Source organism: Nematostella vectensis, chromosome 14 (genome assembly GCF_932526225.1).
Source record: "Nematostella vectensis chromosome 14, jaNemVect1.1, whole genome shotgun sequence".
Lineage (NCBI taxonomy): Eukaryota > Metazoa > Cnidaria > Anthozoa > Actiniaria > Edwardsiidae > Nematostella > Nematostella vectensis.
In genome coordinates this window covers 6,502,218-6,520,844 of record NC_064047.1, presented here as the reverse complement: position 1 = coordinate 6,520,844, position 18,627 = coordinate 6,502,218, and the positions used below count along the sequence as shown (strand labels likewise).

Sequence of the window (18,627 nt, the reverse complement as noted above, 5' to 3'; positions counted from 1 at the left end):
TACACATTTAGGCCACTCAATCCAGGCGCGTGTCCCAAGAGAGGGGGGGGGGGGGCGTCCGGACCCCATCCTGCTCATGACGAGTGGATTACGCCTTCGGTTTACAACTTTGTTGGTAGTTGGAAGATGGTTAATTTTATGTGTGCATTTGGATAGAAAACGTTTCTAGATGGATCTAGTGATCTCTTTCCAGAGCTAAGGATGCCGATTTGAAATTAATTGATCCACCGTGGTCGGTGACTTACTACTCTGAAACGTTCGGGGTTGGGCATACTGTGGATACTTACTTGCAATGAAATCAAGTGTAGGGATGGCGATAGTGCTGCATCTACGGAACATGTCCCCCCAGAAGGTGTTCATCTCTCGCACTTCAGTGGAGTCGATCGCCTCAAACTCCCTCATTGCGGCTTCCGTGTGTTTCATATGGACTACCGCCGCATCCAAAATATCCGGCGCTATGGTTTTTGTTTTCGGATCATTTGCTTTGGCAGCGAACTGTTCTTGACCCGGGATACCGTTACATTCATCCGACAACTTGTTTTCCACATACAGGGACTTTTTATTATTTGAGGGCTCTTTAGTAGCATCCGGGGAATTTCCATCTACATCCGGGCCAATCCCATCGTCAGTGAAGAGGGACCCCCATTGCCTAGAGAGTAAAACTTCGTCTTTACCCTCTTCGATTTCAATGTCCTGAAGAAAAGAAGAGGTGATTATATGAGGGCAGTTTAAATAAATTTCAGAGGCTAACCACTCTTACTACAGCTGAAATGATGGATTACCAGAGCTCCACCGTGGTCGAGTCGAAGGCAAGAAGAACCGGGAGTCAAACCCGGAACCCAGTGGTGAGAGGCACAGACCCTAGAGTGACGCTCTGCCAACTGTTGTACAAGTTTTTAGCGGCAAGTTAGACAGAGCGAAGAGTTGGATCGCGCCTGTCCGATGAAGCCCTCTACCCATAGGAATGCTGGTTACGCAGCCTAGAGGCCAGTAAGCGGCTTTATTTGTGTCAAATATCCATTGAGAAGAAAGGCAACGGTGTAAACAATACCAACATAGTCGGCGTTTGTCTTACACCTTACAAATAACCCTGACCACTCAAATTCAGATAACTCGATCTCCCCGCTAGCTGGAGTTGTTTCCGATTTCGAGGTAACGTAGTTAAACTCTATTAATGTTAACGTCCTTCCTAAGCTCTCCATTGTGTGTTTCCCTACAAAAGCGATAGGCTTAAACTCGCCTCTGGCTAAACGATACTCACCACTAGCTTCGCTCTTTTTCTTTTGGGTTCTCCATTCTCCTCGTAGCCCTATTGATGTTTCAGAACAAGTGTGTTAGGGCGGATCATTCTCTAGTCAACGGATCTCAATAAAGATGAGAAGCGAATGAAGTGACAGAGGAGATGTTATCTAGAAGGATCTAGAAAGGATCTAGAAATACCCTCTGTTTTGATAAGAATCTTTTAAATAAGAACGTCCAGGCTGAGATTTCACCAGATTTTTAGATCATATAACAGCAAAAGATTTCTTTATTAGGCTTAGTCCAAACATCGTATTATCCATGAGCCGTATTCAATGCAAATGCATGCAAATGAATCAAGCCGATTGTTTCATCTTCATTTGCACGCATTTGCATTGAATACGGCTCATGGATTATACGACGTTTGAACTTAGCCCAATAAAGCAATATTTTGCTGCTATATGGGCCTCTTCCTTTAGTTTAAAAATGGAAAATGACAAATGCCTTACACTACTGGTTAGAAAATACAAGCCTTGTATCTGTTTATGGCATTCTTAGAAGGCTATCTAGGTTTCCAATGAGGCCCATGTAGTGAATGCAAGCATTTTTAACACAAGAAAACAACATTGTCAGTCAAACATTGTTCCATTTTCTTAGTCAGATTTTATTGAAATAAGTGTATAAGGCCACTCATCCCTCCCTCTTTTTAGCGAAGAACTACTACATGAATAAGAGAGGTTGGACTATCTGTGGCATCTATAAAGTCACTTTTCCTTCCCTTGTTAGTAAAAAACTAATCTATACCATGAACAAGAGGGCTGGGCTACCTGTGGCGGGTGTAACGTAACCATTCCCTCTGTCTCCATCTCCTCCAGGACAGCGGCAGACTCCCACCTAGCCAGCATGAACGTTGGGTAGATGTCTGATTTGGCGCTGTCGCCAAAATAAAGAACCTGAGGATGTAATAAAAGAATGTTGGGCGGCAACCTTGGTACAACAAGTTCTAGTGGTCGTATAAGGCTTAATCGTCACCTGAAGAAAAACAACGCGTGCTTTATAATTTAAATTGTTCTTTCCCGAAATGCCACAGATTTTGGCACAACTTATCCCTACCTCAACTCAATCACACAACCAATCACCCACAGCAAAGAAAGTGTGAAATTATATATATGACATTATACTCTCTTGCACAAAACTAATATATTTTTTCCCCTGGAGAGCAAATCCGAGTAAATATTTCGCTAAACCTTGTCGGCTCGTGTTTGCCACTACACGCTCTGAACTGCTAGAAATCCCGTAATTCGGAGAGCAGTAATTTTCGAATGAATCAACTGGAGAGAGCCCGCTTGCAGGCTATGTTCGCAAGTGCTCTAATACCACACACCCTTGGGTTAGCTTTGCCGATCCATTTTCGAATGTGCTGCATGAAAGTCTTGTTGTTTCCCTGAGAGTAGATTCCTCCGAGGTGAAGCTCGTCGACAGCCCGAATTTCCTTACCATCCTCTGTACGAAAGAGAGATTAAGGATGAGTTTAAGAGATGTAGTGTATGTAAATGTCTAAGCGCTTTACACATGGATATTTAAATGCAACCTTATTTGAAATATGTGTAAGTTCCTATCATGAAAAACGGAAGTTCTTAAGTTTTTATTTTATTTTTTAAGGATGATTTATATTTTGTTTACAATTGTAGTTTCCTTAGTCTAGATTTTAGCACGCCCGTGGACCCTCCGCTTCGATGACCTTTTGGTGCGTCTAAATCCAGGGAGTGTCCAGTTTCTAATACGTGGCAAAATCGTGGTTTCCTTCTTTTCGTTTCGGACATTTTAGTTGGTAAGCTGAAACTCCAGAATGTTCTTCGAAAACACATATCATTATCACCCCTTGGTTTAGACATATCATTTGTTTTTATCGTTATTTCATTTAAAGGAAATGTTGTCACACACTCTTTGAGCATGCGCAGTTAAGTTTTAAAAATTGCTTAATCATTAGTGTTATCTTAGAGTTACCTTGACTTAATTGATTATTTTGTAAATACACAGGGACGAGAGACCAACTCTGTGATTTCCCACGCCCTCACGCTTTTGACTGATTGGTTCGTTTTGCCGAATGTATCAAATTCTACCCGTTCCCTCTTGAATTGCTTTACATTTATTTCCTCTCATGTGGGACAACCACATGGATTGCTGTTTGGTCCTAGCGTATAAATGTAGATAGCCTGGTACTTTATGTTGGGTGTGTGGTTGTTGTTCTGCGGTTGCGACTGTGAACGATTAAAGCTTGAAAATAATAGCCTCGCCTTCGTCTTCATCTTCATCTTCGTCCTAAAGATCCCGGCTATTCCCCCAAATACAGGTTAATAAAGTGCGATAAGGGATTAGGCCTTTAACATCCTTAAACGCGAAAACTAGGCCTAGGGTAACCCGGCCGCATTGTCACCAGTTTACTTCCGGAGATCCGACGGAAACCTTAACCGTTAAAAGACAAAAGAATCTATTAAGATCCGAGATATTTAATAGGCCATCCGCTCTAAATTATCAATCACATCCTCAAAGAAACTTCCAATAAACACACTGCTTTCAATATTTTTCGCGTTTTCCGTTAAAAATCGTCGGAGATTGTTACGTAATCGACCGGAAGTAAACTGGTGACAATGCGGCTTTAACGCATGCGGGCATGGCGCGTGATACGGTCCCTTTAAGCTAGAGGGCCAGGTCCTTTTTCCTAAAAACAACAGTATCACTTACCAATTTCATAAAACGGCGTAATCATTCCAGAATCATATGGTACGAAGAAACCTGCAAGTAACGAACACGGTTATTGTGCGACGCCCGCTACAGTGGTCATCAAGACAAAGTTTAAAGAAAGTTATCCAATCAGCATGCAAGAACCGCTGTTTTGATTGACAAGAAATTCATAACTAGGAGGGCTTTTGTCTTGCCCTGATGTACACTTGAGCATGTCTTTGTCAAACTGGTTGGCTAGTGACGTTGACGGCAATCAGGTAGCATGTATACTCGCATCCTTAGTGGCCACGGTAGCGCGCGTCGCACTGTAACAATGCTGATAGGCAAAAAGTGCATGGAATGACTGGCTTGCCTGGTTTTGAAGCTTTGCATACGACCACATCAAACAAGTCTTTCCATTGATTTCTAATAAAGAAAATGGATTAGTACAGTGGCGGGCCGCTCTAAGGATAACCGCTTGATAAGGCAATTCCATTAGCATCAAACGGCAATTCCATTAGCATCAAACGGCAACTCCATTAGTATCAAACGCGTACTCGGGATTAACTGAGGGGGTTGCGCAGTTATATAGATGTCATATGCAAAAGTATTTGCCGATTGGACCTTGCGATACCCCCCCCCCCTTCATCATCATCATGTGATGTGCAGGTCAGGGTATTCCAGCGGCGTAGCCAGAGGGGGCCCAAAACGCTCAAAAGGTATTTTCTCCTGGTGTGAACGCTGGGTGTAGAGGTCAGCTTAACAAGGCGCGCACTAGAATTAAAGTTTAAAGAGAACATGGTACTTGTGAATAAAGCACTGGGATTTAAGTTAATTAAAAAAACAGCACTAAAGCATTTTGCCTTGGAAGGCGAGCATTCGAGGAAGACTAGTGCAACCTCTCACTTGTTGGGATTATTTGGGTAATACACGCAATCCGAGAAACGATTAATTTTGATAGCGTTTCAATTTCTTTTTCAGGGGGAGGGTGATTCGCTATACATTTCTTCTACCAACATCGATTCGTGGACTAATATCCTTTAGGTACCGGATGAACACCCGCGCGCCTCACTACCAAATATGGTGTTCCTAGTTAAGAGTTCCTTGCAGGTTGTTATGTTGCTAATTAATATAATAGTTCTTTTTTTATTCCATTTCTTTACACTTGCTTATCCTAATATCTTTATTCAATTTCTAAGTGTAATCTTGGTGACTTAAGTGTTTAAATTTGATAGGAATTGAAAACTGAGACCATTTTCTTCGGTAATTACCTCCTTTTAATCAAAGCTCTCAGCGGTTTTGCTTGTTCTCATCTCATATAAATTCAAATTAAACGCCCGCTTTTCCTCTCGCTTCAAAAATTGTTTTCCATTTTAATTTTGTCTGCACTTTCTTCGACAGAAATACGCGAGATTTCCTTTTTATACTCACAAGGACTAATTTATTTTTTCTTGTTATTTCTTTGTTTGAATATAGTTTCCTCATCTTTTTCTGCTTTACAAGTTGGGTCAGGGTTAGGGCGATTTTTCTGTTTCTGAATCACTGTTTTACAATATTTTGATCCCCAATCATATAGTTAGGGGTTAGATAAAGTCAACATTCTAAACTCTACATTACGCTTAAAAACTCTATTATCAAATCGTGAAATTTTACTTTTATGCACTACTTTTACATATGTGAGAAACAAAAAAGGAACATTCCTTCTTTTTTATCAATTTCCTCCCTTGCTTGTCCAACTTGATGAAAAGCTGTATAGTAGACGCTACAGTTTGGTGTTGAAGACGTCCTCTTGCTCAACTCTTGGCAACACCTCTGCTTCGCGACTCTTGCGACACCACAAAGCGAACGTCTTCTTAAATCTTTCTAGCCTAAACGCATAGAGGTAGACATTTATGCCTGAATTAGCAGTAAGTAGATTGGCAGACAAGAACGTGATAGATATGAGAATTGAAGCATTTGGATAGCAAGGAGAGCAGAGAAGTAAGAGAATACCTGAGATGAACCAGGGTAAAAAGCTGACAAGAAATATACCGACCACTATGGCGATTAACTTCGTAGTCTTTCGCTCTCTTGCGTTTATAGCATCTCTAAGACTGTTATTCGCTGATTCATCTGTTATTATTTTGGAGTGTCTTTTAATGGAGTGAAGAATATACCCCGAAAGGATAAATATCAATAAAATAGCCACTATGACGCAGATAAATATGACTCCTGCATAGACTGCTGAAGTGTAAAAAGTGCTTAGTATGCCTATGGCAGCCCATGTAATCCATGTTGGGACGATTGCAGTAATGCACCTTTTCCTTGTGATGATTGATGAGTGATGTAGTGGTTTATGAACAGCGATGAATCTATCACACGTCAAATAAAGGACATGATAAAGGGAGATATAATTCATGCAATCGAAGAAGACGTGTAACTGATCAATGAGATTGTTGTCGCCTTGCTTTTCCAAAAGTCCACGCCAGATAAACCAGTACATATACGAGGGAATGTACCCAATACCGACCATAAGATCACACACCGCCATACTACCGATTATAGTGATGGTTGGCGAGGGACGGAGAAGTTTCAATGGATCTTTCCAAATGGCGTAGAGCACGGCGACATTTCCAACAATAACAACAGGCCAAAGGATACCTAGACTGATCACCAAGGTGTAAAGAACCGGCCGGTGTGGATGAAGATGGGCAAAAAGGTCGATCATTTGCTGATTTGTCGAGATATTGACGAAGTCGAAAGAGCCGTAAACTGCCGCCATTATGGCAAAAGCCTTCCTTATTAGAACGCTTTCTCAGCTTGGTTTGATATGCTTATAAAAATTCCGGGCGTAATTAATAATCAATTTTAAGTATGGATATACGTGATTAGGACTGCAGATCAATATGTCTGCAAAGACTTGTCGATCTAAAACTTCACGAATATCAAATCAACGCAATAAATACGTCTTCAAATTCTTAGCGATATGACGTTTGACACGCTTCACTTGCACTTTAAGTACTCCTATATTTCCTATATTTCCTAAAGAGGTAACAGGATGCTAGTTCCCACGAGAGGAGCTAATAAATTACTCGTAGTGATAAGAGGCTCTTAGCATTCCCCTCGCTTCTCTAAGTGTCAGAAAAACAACTAAAATAGCTATGACTTTCTATGGGGGGCAAGATTAATTGTCATGAAGGGGGGCATGCATTCTCGAGTATCGCCACAGGACCCCCAATAGGCCACAGGACCCCAAAATAGAAACTTTAGAGCAACTTTTGGCTATATTTTCAAGCGACTTTTCGCGAATTTGCAAACACAATCTACATTAGTCCAGACCTGGGACTCTCTTTACGCTAGACATTCTGGCTCGCATGAAAGAGGGTCCAGGATTTATTGCATGCATGCGCGAAAAATAACAATCAAGTATTTACCCACGACCAAAATAATATGTTTGCAAGCCGAGCAAGACATTCCATAGATGTGTTTTGCTTGTACTATTCAAAACAAAGTCAATGGTCCAATAAAGATTTCATGTTATCAAACAAACGATATGGGGTATATATGGTATACAGCCCTGTGCAAACTCATGCATAAAGCTGCTGCATAACACAATAGTCAGTAGAGAAGCTGGCTTGGTTTTTAAAATAGGTATTATCCTCGGTATTCGGGTGATATATCCAGTGAGATTTAGGAAATTAGGTGACCATGTGGGACAGAGAAAACAGCGCTCTTAAAAACTCCAGCCGCACTCTGTTTCTAATTTGTATGCAAAAGAAAGAAAAAAAAACAGAAATGTTGAAGCAGACCAGACATTAGCCAGTGTTTTGGTAACATATGATTCAAGGGTTAGAGAATAGACTGTAGAAAATAGACTGCTTTACACATCTTACGGAAAGTTCATTTATTATCCTGAAGGAGGGGGGGTTCTCGAGAAATTCCCGCGTGCCTTTTTAGCCAATTTCTTCCACTTTCTTACCAGCTTGCAGCTGATCTCTTGCTCGTGCTCCTTGAATTTGTTGTTTACCGTTCATTCCTTTGCAGGGGGGGGGGGGGGGGGGGGGAAGGGCATGGAAAATTTCATTCTATTTTTTATTAGGGTTTACCTTATTATACCATATAGGGGATTTTACAATAAAACGTTTATCATAGTCCCATTGCTTGTGTTGATTTGTTTGCAAGATATAGGCAAGTAGTCACGAACACAGTAAACCAAGCATCTCTCAAATACAACTATTGTGTACTGACGAAACACTCTGATTTCAGTCGGTGATTTGTATTTGGGTTTGATTATTCATTATATTGCAAAGTCAAATGATGTTTGTGTGTTTTTAAGCAATCATGGGCTCGTGATTTCTGTTTTGTCTAGCTTTGTATGATGGCAAGTAAAACATTAAATCACTGTAATCTTTAGCTGTTGATTTGTAGGGGCTGGTTGCATAGAAATCACAAAAGATGACTAATTCGATCGATGGTATCAAAAGGGCATTAGCTTTTGATTGCCTTTTTTACGTCAACTAACCGCTAACAGATAATCGAGCAGAATATAAATGTCACCTCTCCCGTCAGATGTAATCTGCTTAGCAGACGCTCTTTGTGTGCGTGACACTAGGCGTGGCTGCTAAGCAGACTACTGTATGTCAGATGCCCCTAGTCCCTAAGTACCTTCTCTCAATACGTGTAGCCTGCTAGCCAGCTTACATTGTGGGTTATTCGGAAATGTTTTATTTTCGAATATTGGGAACCCTGTGCGCACCTCGGCCTTCGCGCGCACACAGGGTTCCCAATATTCGAAAATAAAACATTTCCGAATAACCTACAATGAGAGCCGGCGCTAGCAGGCTACAATATGTGAGAACTTAGCATCTTGTTTGCCCATCTCGAATTGCTTTCATTTGAGGTTTCGCAAAGTGAATTATATTCAGCACTATGATATAATTACACTACACAAATATATTTGTTTGACAAATATAAATGACCGCATTGTTACCCCTAGCAGAGCTTTTTTATGAGTTCACTTATCCGTGTCGCGAGTCTGTTCTTTCGCGTTCTCGTTTGTTTAACACAAAAGAACAGAGACGCGACACAGGTAAGTGAACAGATAGAAACAAACAGGAAAAGCCCTGCTAGCAGTGTACCGGATTGTTAGTTAAATCGGATCCTTTCGCTCGCTGACACTTTTATATGAATTTGAATGATGTCGATAAGCCACTCTTTGTTATTGTTTTCATTTGACAATGAAACGGTCTTTTTGCAAGAAAATTCAAAATAACAGTTCATTTCCAATTTTCCTCCCCTCCCCCCCCCCCCCAAAAAAAAAAAAAAACATCAACAACAACAGCTAGCAGGCTTGTTTACTTACCCAGCTGCATACTCCAGTAGAAAGCCAGCATAATCAATATAAGAATTTGTCAGGAGGAAGACCTTCCTTCTTTCAGTGCTGAGGCTTTTTATCCACTTGAGAACTTCAGGCGAACACAACTTGATGAAGTTGCTTGGATTTTGGGTGATTGTTGGGAAATACTTTCCTTTCTTTTCTGAAAAAAATGAAGCAGTAGTTGGAACAGCATACAATGCGATAGTATATTTCTTAACAACTCTGACACTTGTATTCCAATTTTGAACTCGAAACCCTCACATGACCAAAAAGTATACTTTGATTGAAGGACTACAAAAACTACCTCAAAAGGAAATGCTTTTCCCCTGACTTTTTGCAAGTGTTGTAAGATTAATTTACTTAAGGTTCAAAATTCATTGTTGTAGTTAATAATATTCATAATTACCAGAAAATGAAGATGGGCTGAAGTTAAGAATAAACCCTGACATAACGTCTGGCCAGAAAGTGTACTTAGTGGGTCTCCCATGCTAAATAACAACAACAACAACAAAAACATCTTGGTCTCAGAAATAATGGAACAAAAAAAAAAAAAAAATGAGCAGAGCAAGACATCATAATTGGTGTTCACCTTCTTGTCAATAATGTCAACAAGTCTGGCAGCTATCAGGGATCCAGGGATATCAAAAAAATTTTCAAAGGTCCTAAAATTTACTGAAAGAAACAAAAGTCAATAAGCAGTCAATAGATAAAACAAGAATATCAAATATTACGTATCTCTATATCAACCTGCATATTATGGTTAAACCTGAGACAGGATGAAAAGTTTTTCAATCTGCATATTATGGTTAAGGGTGTACTGACATCTGTTGCTAAGGAAAAATGAATATAGTATAAAATCCTTGTAGAAAGTCATAAGGGTCTGATATTTGCCAAGTTGACCAAAAAAATTGTGCTGACAATGATGATGACGTTACCCTGTGACGTAATAAAGTGATGTCATAGATACAGATAAAAGCAGAAATTTCACGTAAAATTTCACGAAAACAAAAATTGAAAAAGCATTTTAAAATTTTGATACAGCGCATGCTACTTTGAAATAAGATTTTCAGTGCGTGTGCTAGGGTTTGTAACTGGTGTTTGCAGTGCGCGCAGGTGGTGAAAATAAAAAACTTTGGCTTCAAAAAGGTTGGCCTGACTAAATCTTCGCTGAATCTTTGTTTTTACAAAATATGGAAAATATCATCGCCCGAAAAGTCTGAGATCAAATCAATTTTTGGGAACTTGAAACGCATATTTTTGTTTCATTTACTTCAGGAAAGCTTGTGAATGACGAATTCTGTGTTATGTATATGCGCACGCTCAACGCCACCACAGTAGCAACCTCGTTACTGAGCAACACTAATGTCAGTAGACCCTTAAAGCCCTTTAATGCCTGTTTTCAGTCACACATGCATGCACCTTGAGTTTTTCATTTTCCAGTTATAAAATATGTATGACCAAATGGCTATGAACAAAAACTAGACGGAAACCAGTTTGAGTTAGAAAAAAGGACAAGTTATCCATTGAAAAGACATTTCTCAAAAGTAGTATATATACTAGAAGGACTCAATTTAAAGACAAGTTAGTGGGGATAGTTTTAGTCATTTTAGTCAATTTGGTTAAAATTTACAATAACAAATCCTATCCACAGCAACAGAAAATCTAAATTTAGAGAATCCCCTTATCAGGTGAATAGTTATGGGGAGGGGAATACATGAGATAGTGAGGGAGATCAATTTTATTAAATTTCATAAAATAGAGTTTCAAAACATCCCCTTCAAAATCCCCTTTATGGAGAAATAAAGGTAAACTTAGAAAATTCCATATTATTAGCACACATGTAGGGGTGGATGTAGGGGGTATTTACTCATTGCCCATATTATTAGCACACATGTAGGGGTGGATGTAGGGGGTATTTACTCATTGTCCATATTATTAGCACACATGTAGGGGTGGATGTAGGGGGTATTTACTCATTGCCCATATTATTTGCACACATGTAGGGGTGGATGTAGGGGGTATGTACTCATTGCCCATATTATTAGCACACATGTAGGGTGGATGTAGGGGGTATGTACTCATTGCCCATATTATTAGCACACATGTAGGGGTGGATGTATGGGGTATTTACTCATTGCCCATATTATTAGCACACATGTAGGGGTGGATGTACGGGGGTATTTACTCATTGCCCATATTATTAGCACACATGTAGGGGTGGATGTGGGGGGTATTTACTCATTGCCCATATTATTAGCACACATGTAGGGGTGGATGTAGGGGGTATGTACTCATTGCCCATATTATTAGCACACATGTAGGGGTGGATGTAGGGGGTATTTACTCATTACCCATATTATTAGCACACATGTAGGGGTGGATGTACGGGGTTTTTACTCATTACCCATATTATTAGCACACATGTAGGGGTGGATGTAGGGGGTATTTACTTATTGCCCATGTTATTAGCACACATGTAGGGGTGGATGTACGGGGTATTTACTCATTGCCCATATTATTAGCACACATGTAGGGGTGGATGTAGGGGGTATTTACTCATTGTCCATATTATTAGCACACATCTAGGGGTGGATGTATGGGGTATTTACTCATTGCCCATATTATTAGCACACATCTAGGGGTGGATGTAGGGGGTATTTACTCATTGCCCATATTATTAGCACACATGTAGGGGTGGATGTAGGGGGTATTTACTTATTGCCCATATTATTAGCACACATCTAGGGGTGGATGTAGGGGGTATTTACTCATTGCCCATATTATTAGCACACATCTAGGGGTGGATGTAGGGGGTATTTACTCATTGCCCATATTATTAGCACACATGTAGGGGTGGATGTAGGGGGTATGTACTCATTGCCCATATTATTAGCACACATGTAGGGGTGGATGTAGGGGGTGTTTACTCATTGCCCATATTATTAGCATACATGTAGGGGTGGATGTACGGGGGTATTTACTCATTGCCCATATTATTAGCACACATCTAGGGGTGGATGTAGGGGGTATTTACTCATTGCCCATATTATTAGCACACATGTAGGGGTGGATGTAGGGGGTATTTACTCATTGCCCATATTATTAGCACACATGTAGGGGTGGATGTAGGGGGTATTTACTCATTGCCCATATTATTAGCACACATGTAGGGGTGGATGTAGGGGGTATTTACTCATTGTCCATATTATTAGCACACATGTAGGGGTGGATGTAGGGGGTATGTACTCATTGCCCATATTATTAGCACACATGTAAGGGTGGATGTAGGGGGTATTTACTCATTGCCCATATTATAAGCACACATGTAGGGGTGGATGTAGGGGGTATTTACTTATTGCCCATATTATTAGCACACATGTAGGGGTGGATGTATGGGGTGTTTACTCATTGCCCATATTATTAGCACACATGTAGGGGTGGATGTAGGGGGTATTTACTCATTGCCCATATTATTAGCACACATGTAGGGGTGGATGTATGGGGTGTTTAATCATTGCCCATATTATTAGCACACATGTAGGGGTGGATGTAGGGGGTATTTACTCATTGCCCATATTATTAGCACACATGTAGGGGTGGATGTAGGGGGTATTTACTCATTGCCCATATTATTAGCACACATGTAGGGGTGGATGTAGGGGGTGTTTACTCATTGCCCATATTATTAGCACACATGTAGGGGTGGATGTATAGGGTATTTACTCATTGCCCATATTATTAGCACACATGTAGGGGTGGATGTAGGGGGTATTTACTCATTGCCCATATTATTAGCACACATGTAGGGGTGGATGTATAGGGTATTTACTTATTGCCCATATTATTAGCACACATGTAGGGGTGGATGTAGGGGGTATTTACTCATTGCCCATATTATTAGCACACATGTAGGGGTGGATGTAGGGGGTATTTACTCATTGCCCATATTATTAGCACACATGTAGGGGTGGATGTAGGGGGTATTTACTCATTGCCCATATTTTTAGCACACATGTAGGGGTGGATGTAGGGGGTCTGTACTCATTGCCCATATTATTAGCACACATGTAGGGGTGGATGTAGGGGGTATTTACTCATTGCCCATATTATTAGCACACATGTAGGGGTGGATGTAGGGGGTATTTACTCATTGCCCATATTATTAGCACACATCTAGGGGTGGATGTAAGGGGTATTTACTCATTGCCCATATTATTAGCACACATGTAGGGGTGGATGTATGGGGTATTTACTCATTGCCCATATTATTAGCACACATGTAGGGGTGGATGTAGGGGGTATTTACTCATTGCCCATATTATTAGCACACATGTAGGGGTGGATGTAGGGGGTATTTACTCATTACCCATATTATTAGCACACATGTAGGGGTGGATGTAGGGGGTATTTACTCATTGCCCATATTATTAGCACACATATAGGGGTGGATGTAGGGGGTACAGTACCGCTCTCGAACATGTGGACATATGTTCGCGAAATTGTTCGCGAACAGCTGATGTTCGCGAACACAGTGTTCGCGAACAGACCGGGACAAACCGTTTGACAAACGGAAACTCGTACCTCGTAACCGAAGACTTACAGTACTTATACTCACTTAAAATACATACAGGAGTTCTGCAAGGGATTCAAATAAATTGTTCGTGTAAAAGTCAGCTGAGAGCTATGGTTATCGTTAAAATCAGAAACAACAAATTCAGTTATAGTCTGATATGCCTTCAGTTCAATTATTCGTAGACGATCAAGACAAGACACTTTCAAGTTTGAGAAATAAAGACGATAAAGATGGCGGATGAAAGCCAAAGCATGCGAAGGATTCGATCGTGGATTTACGAGGGCAGACACAGGCAAAAAAGTTAGTTAGTTTATTCTCAAAAGCTTGCCTCGAAGAGGGAAGAAATGTCGATCGCTTGATATGCTTCGGAGATTGTCGAATGTGACAACTGCTAGCGAATACTTTTGAACAGCGGGAAGCCATTTATTTAACAAATACTTGTATTACACACGGGATAATTAATTTGGGGAAGGAATGCCGATCGCTTGATATTCTTCGATGATTTTCGAATGTGTGAAAACTGCTAGCGAAGAATTTTGAAATTCTATTTGACAAATACTTTTAATAAACATGGGAGAAGGAATGCCGATCGCTTGATATCCTTCGAAGATTTTCGAATGTGTGAAAACTGCTAGCGAAGAATTTTGAAATTCTATTTGACAAATACTTGTAATAAACACGGGAGAAGGAATGCCGATCTCTTGATATTCTACAAAACCCGAAAAGAAGACATTTATAGTAGAGCATGTTGTCGCTGACTCATGTATTCGAACACAAACGACTACTACTCACAGTTTTCACACATTCGAAAATCTTCGAAGAATATCAAGCGATCGGCATTCCTTCCTCAAACTAATTCTCCCGTGTCTAATACAAGTTTTTGTCAAATAAATGGCTTCCCAGTGTTTAAAAGGATTGGCTAGCAGTTTTCACACAATCGAAAATCTTCGAATAATATCAAGCGATCGGCATTCCCTCCTCAAACTAATTCTCCCATGTTTAGTACAAGTCTTTGCTTTGTCAAATAATGGCTTCCCGCTGTTCAAAAGTCTTCGCTAGCAGTTTTCACACATTCGAAAATCTTCGGAGAATATCAAGCGATCGGCATTCCTTTCTCAAACTAATTCTCATGTGTTTATTACATGTCTTTGTCAAATAAATGGCTTCCCGCTGTTATTAAGTCTTCGCTAGCAGTTTTCACACATTTCGAAAATCTTTGGATAATATCAAGCGATCGATCGGCGTTCCTTCCTCAAACTAATTATCCTGTGTTTATTGCATGTCTTTGTCAAATAATGGCTTCCCGCTGTTATTAAGTCTACGCTAGCAGTTTTCACACATTTCGAAAATCTTCGAAGAAAATCAAGCGATCGGCATTCCCTCCTCAAACTAATTCTTCCGTGTTTAGTACAAGTCTTTGCTTTGTCAAATAAATGGCTTCCCGCTTTTCAAAGTATTCGCTAGCAGTTAACACACATTCGACAATCTTCGAAGAATATCAAGAGATCGGCATTCCCTCCTCAAACTAATTCTCATGTGTTTATTACATGTCTTTGACAAATAAATGGCTTCCCGCTGTTATTAAGTCTTCGCTAGTAGTTTTCACACATTTCGAAAATCTTCGAATAACATCAAGCGATCGATCGGCGTTCCTTCCTCAAACTAATTCTCCTGTGTTTATTGCATGTCTTTGTCAAATAATGGCTTCCCGCTGTTATTAAGTCTACGCTAGCAGTTTTCTGACACATTTCGAAAATCTTCGAAGAAGAACTAATTCTTCCGTGTTTAGTACAAGTCTTTGCTTTGTCAAATAAATGGCTTCCCGCTTTTCAAAGTATTCGCTAGCAGTTAACACACATTCGACAATCTTCGAAGAATATCAAGCGATCGGCATTCCCTCCTCAAACTAATTCTCCTGTGTTTAGTACAAGTCTTTGCTTTGTCAAATAGATGGCTTCCCGCTTTTCAAAGTATTCGCTAGCAGTTAACACACATTCGAAAATCTTCAAGGAATATCTAGCGATCAGCATTCATTCCCCAAACTTATATTCTGTCTAATACAAGTCTTTGTCAAATAAATGGCTTTTCGCTGTTCCAGCTGTTATTAAGCCCTGGATCACACGTTACCGTTCGTCAAACCGTTTATTTTGCATCTGTTCGCGAACAGCATGTTCGCGAACAGTCTATATGTTCGCGAATTTCGCGAACGTTGTTCGCGAATTTCGCGAACGTTTCGCGAACAGTGTTCCTATGTTCGTGAGCGGTACTGTATTTACTCATTGCCCATATTATTAGCACACATGTAGGGGGGTATTTACTCATTGCCCATATTATTAGCACACATGTAGGGGGGTATTTACTTATTGCCCATATAATGCAGGTTAACAGGCCCGTAGCCAGGATTGTGAGCGGGGTGATTCGTTTTTCCATTTCAGTGGACAAAATTACCGGTATACCCCTCTCCACACCTTGTTAAATTAGGTAATCAATCTTGTTTTTAAAATGTTATTAATAGGGAGCTTTTTAACATATAGCGATAATTATAAAGATAATTATTGTAAAAGGATTTTTATAGTCATTTTAAAGACATTGATGTGCACGGTATATCTCCAGCCAAACGTTATATAGCTTTGTTTGTTCTGAGCGGACCTTCAAGCCAGGTGTGCAGGGGTTCGTCTAACCCCCTGAACCATCCCTGGTCACCATACCTATATGTCTGTGTCGTACAATCATGTTTTCCTTTAGATCATTAAAGAGAGGAAACATTGCCTTTTCTCCATAACTTCTTCTGATCTCTTCCTTGTTCAAGTGGTTAGTCCCATGAGAGGCTCTGTAACAATCAAGAGAAGGAAAATTTAATTCCCGCTTTAAAACTCTGTCAGTATGGCTAATACAGTTTTTTTTTTATAATGCACTGCCTAGGTTGATCAATATTGCTATAACATAGAGTATTTAATAAGCATAGGGTTTTTAATCCACTCTTGTTGTATGGCTTCCTCATTATAAAATGACTTCAAGCATAATCAAGCAATCTCATTTTGACAAGTGTTGTGTTGCTTGATCAGGGAGCACAAAATGTACTTCCTTTTACATTTAAAGTACATTTATAGGAACAGAGGATCAGTTTAAATAGATGGAATTATTGGAAGGTTTTCACAAATTCATCAAAATCAAAGTGGAACAGTTTTAACTATTAAAATTAAAAAAGCAAATATGTTAATTTAAATCTAAAATTAGTTGTAAAAACCTAAAGGAAATCCTTCAATTACTTACCTTAGTATTACACCATGATTATCAAGTTTAAGGATATTCCCCTTCTCTATATCAAAGATATGTCCTCTCATTCTAGATGAATAAAGAATACAGTTTATTCGATCAAATACACAGTAAATAGACTAAAGACAAAAAAAGATGCCCAGATGCATGGCCAGATGACCAGATGGGAAGACCAAACAAACGGATGGCAGCGGCATAGCCAGGATTTTTAACAGGAGGGGGGTAAAAGGGACTTTCAAGGTATTTTCTCCTGTATTTTAGATAATGTCTCATACATTTACTGTATTTTTGGCTGCTAGAAGGGGGGGCCTGGGCCTCCTAGGCCACCCCCCCTGGCTACGCCCCTGGATGGACAGAGGGATGAAGGGATACACAGACAATCAGACAGATAAACAGATGAACAAGGATACAGTCATTTGACAAGGTTGTCATCAACCTGCTTTGCAACTATCTGACAAGCCCTCAAGTAAACATGGGTAAAATCTACTTAAGCACCTAGATGCATACATTAGCCAACGCATAACTTCAGTAGATGTGGTGGCTATGCTAATATATGCAGCAAGGCGCCCCAGTGGTTTTTACCCATGCTTACATGCGGGATTGTCACAGTCGGGATGCTGGTTGATGACAACATTTTGCCAATTGACTGTATACTGAAAGACAGATGGCATACATACACAAAATCACTGTAGTCACTCAGTGAGCCTTGTAAAAGAGAGTCGTCATAGCCTTTCTCTTCCACTAAGAATTCTGTTATACACTTGTAGATAAGCTGAGGAAATCAATGGAACTCTTCAAACACTATACAAATCACTCTTTTGAGTTACAAAACTTATTAGTCGAATAGGAATCCCCGATTCCCCCCCCCCCCCTCCTTTCCTCCCTGTCAATGTTCACTTGTTATGTTACAGTTAGACCTCGTTGTGGAAGGGGAGGTTATATGGCTAATGCACGGTTTACCAGAGGGTTATCAAGCATATAACATATATATGTCAAGGTAATTAGTAAATTTTCCAAGGTAATTAGTTCATTTTTAAAGGTAATTAGTTCATTTTCCAAGGTAATTAGTTCCGAGTGTTCCCGGTCCCAAGGCTCAAAATCCATGATCCAAAAATTGTGCCACTTATCGATCGCAATTTTCCCTAAATCAGTGGAGTTCCTGGATCTCAGATCTGCAGTTTTGATAACAGATAATTTCCAACTTGAAAGCTCCTTTCGGCACGCGGGTTTTAGAGGTCCTACGATCACAAGACCATTCTCCCCGATGCTTTCTTTATCGCTTACCTCAAATACGTTTCCCAGTTTGTATTGTATGACAGTGTGATCAAGATCAAAGCCAATGCTATCGTAATCTGTTAGCTTCACCATCCTGGGGGAATGAATAAACCTTCTGTACAAAAAAACACACCGATCTTCTCAACATGTAGACGGCCGCCAAAAACTGAAAACAATGATATAA

General features: G+C 40.1%; 2 protein-coding genes across 2 annotated transcripts in view; both read right to left on the bottom strand.

Moving 5' to 3' along the window:
* LOC116612977 (5'-nucleotidase domain-containing protein 1) overlaps positions 1 to 18,627 on the bottom strand; it is an 18,980-nt gene extending 353 nt beyond the window's left edge. Inside the window, exons 1-13 of the mRNA XM_032373510.2 lie at positions 18,453 to 18,627; positions 17,846 to 17,940; positions 17,166 to 17,237; positions 16,601 to 16,722; positions 9,909 to 9,991; positions 9,726 to 9,807; positions 9,305 to 9,479; positions 4,337 to 4,389; positions 3,985 to 4,035; positions 2,624 to 2,742; positions 2,067 to 2,192; positions 1,262 to 1,309; positions 288 to 693 (exon numbers count right to left, since the gene is read on the bottom strand). Of these exons, the coding sequence (XP_032229401.1) occupies positions 288 to 693; positions 1,262 to 1,309; positions 2,067 to 2,192; positions 2,624 to 2,742; positions 3,985 to 4,035; positions 4,337 to 4,389; positions 9,305 to 9,479; positions 9,726 to 9,807; positions 9,909 to 9,991; positions 16,601 to 16,722; positions 17,166 to 17,237; positions 17,846 to 17,940; positions 18,453 to 18,536 (1,516 nt within the window). The 5' untranslated portion in view covers positions 18,537 to 18,627. The remainder of the gene's footprint in view (positions 1 to 287; positions 694 to 1,261; positions 1,310 to 2,066; positions 2,193 to 2,623; positions 2,743 to 3,984; positions 4,036 to 4,336; positions 4,390 to 9,304; positions 9,480 to 9,725; positions 9,808 to 9,908; positions 9,992 to 16,600; positions 16,723 to 17,165; positions 17,238 to 17,845; positions 17,941 to 18,452) is intronic.
* Positions 5,450 to 9,265, bottom strand: LOC116612978 (trace amine-associated receptor 7f). Its single transcript, XM_048722032.1, has one exon. It carries the CDS (start codon positions 6,722 to 6,724, stop codon positions 5,726 to 5,728), a length of 999 nt encoding a protein of 332 aa, XP_048577989.1. The 5' UTR covers positions 6,725 to 9,265; the 3' UTR covers positions 5,450 to 5,725.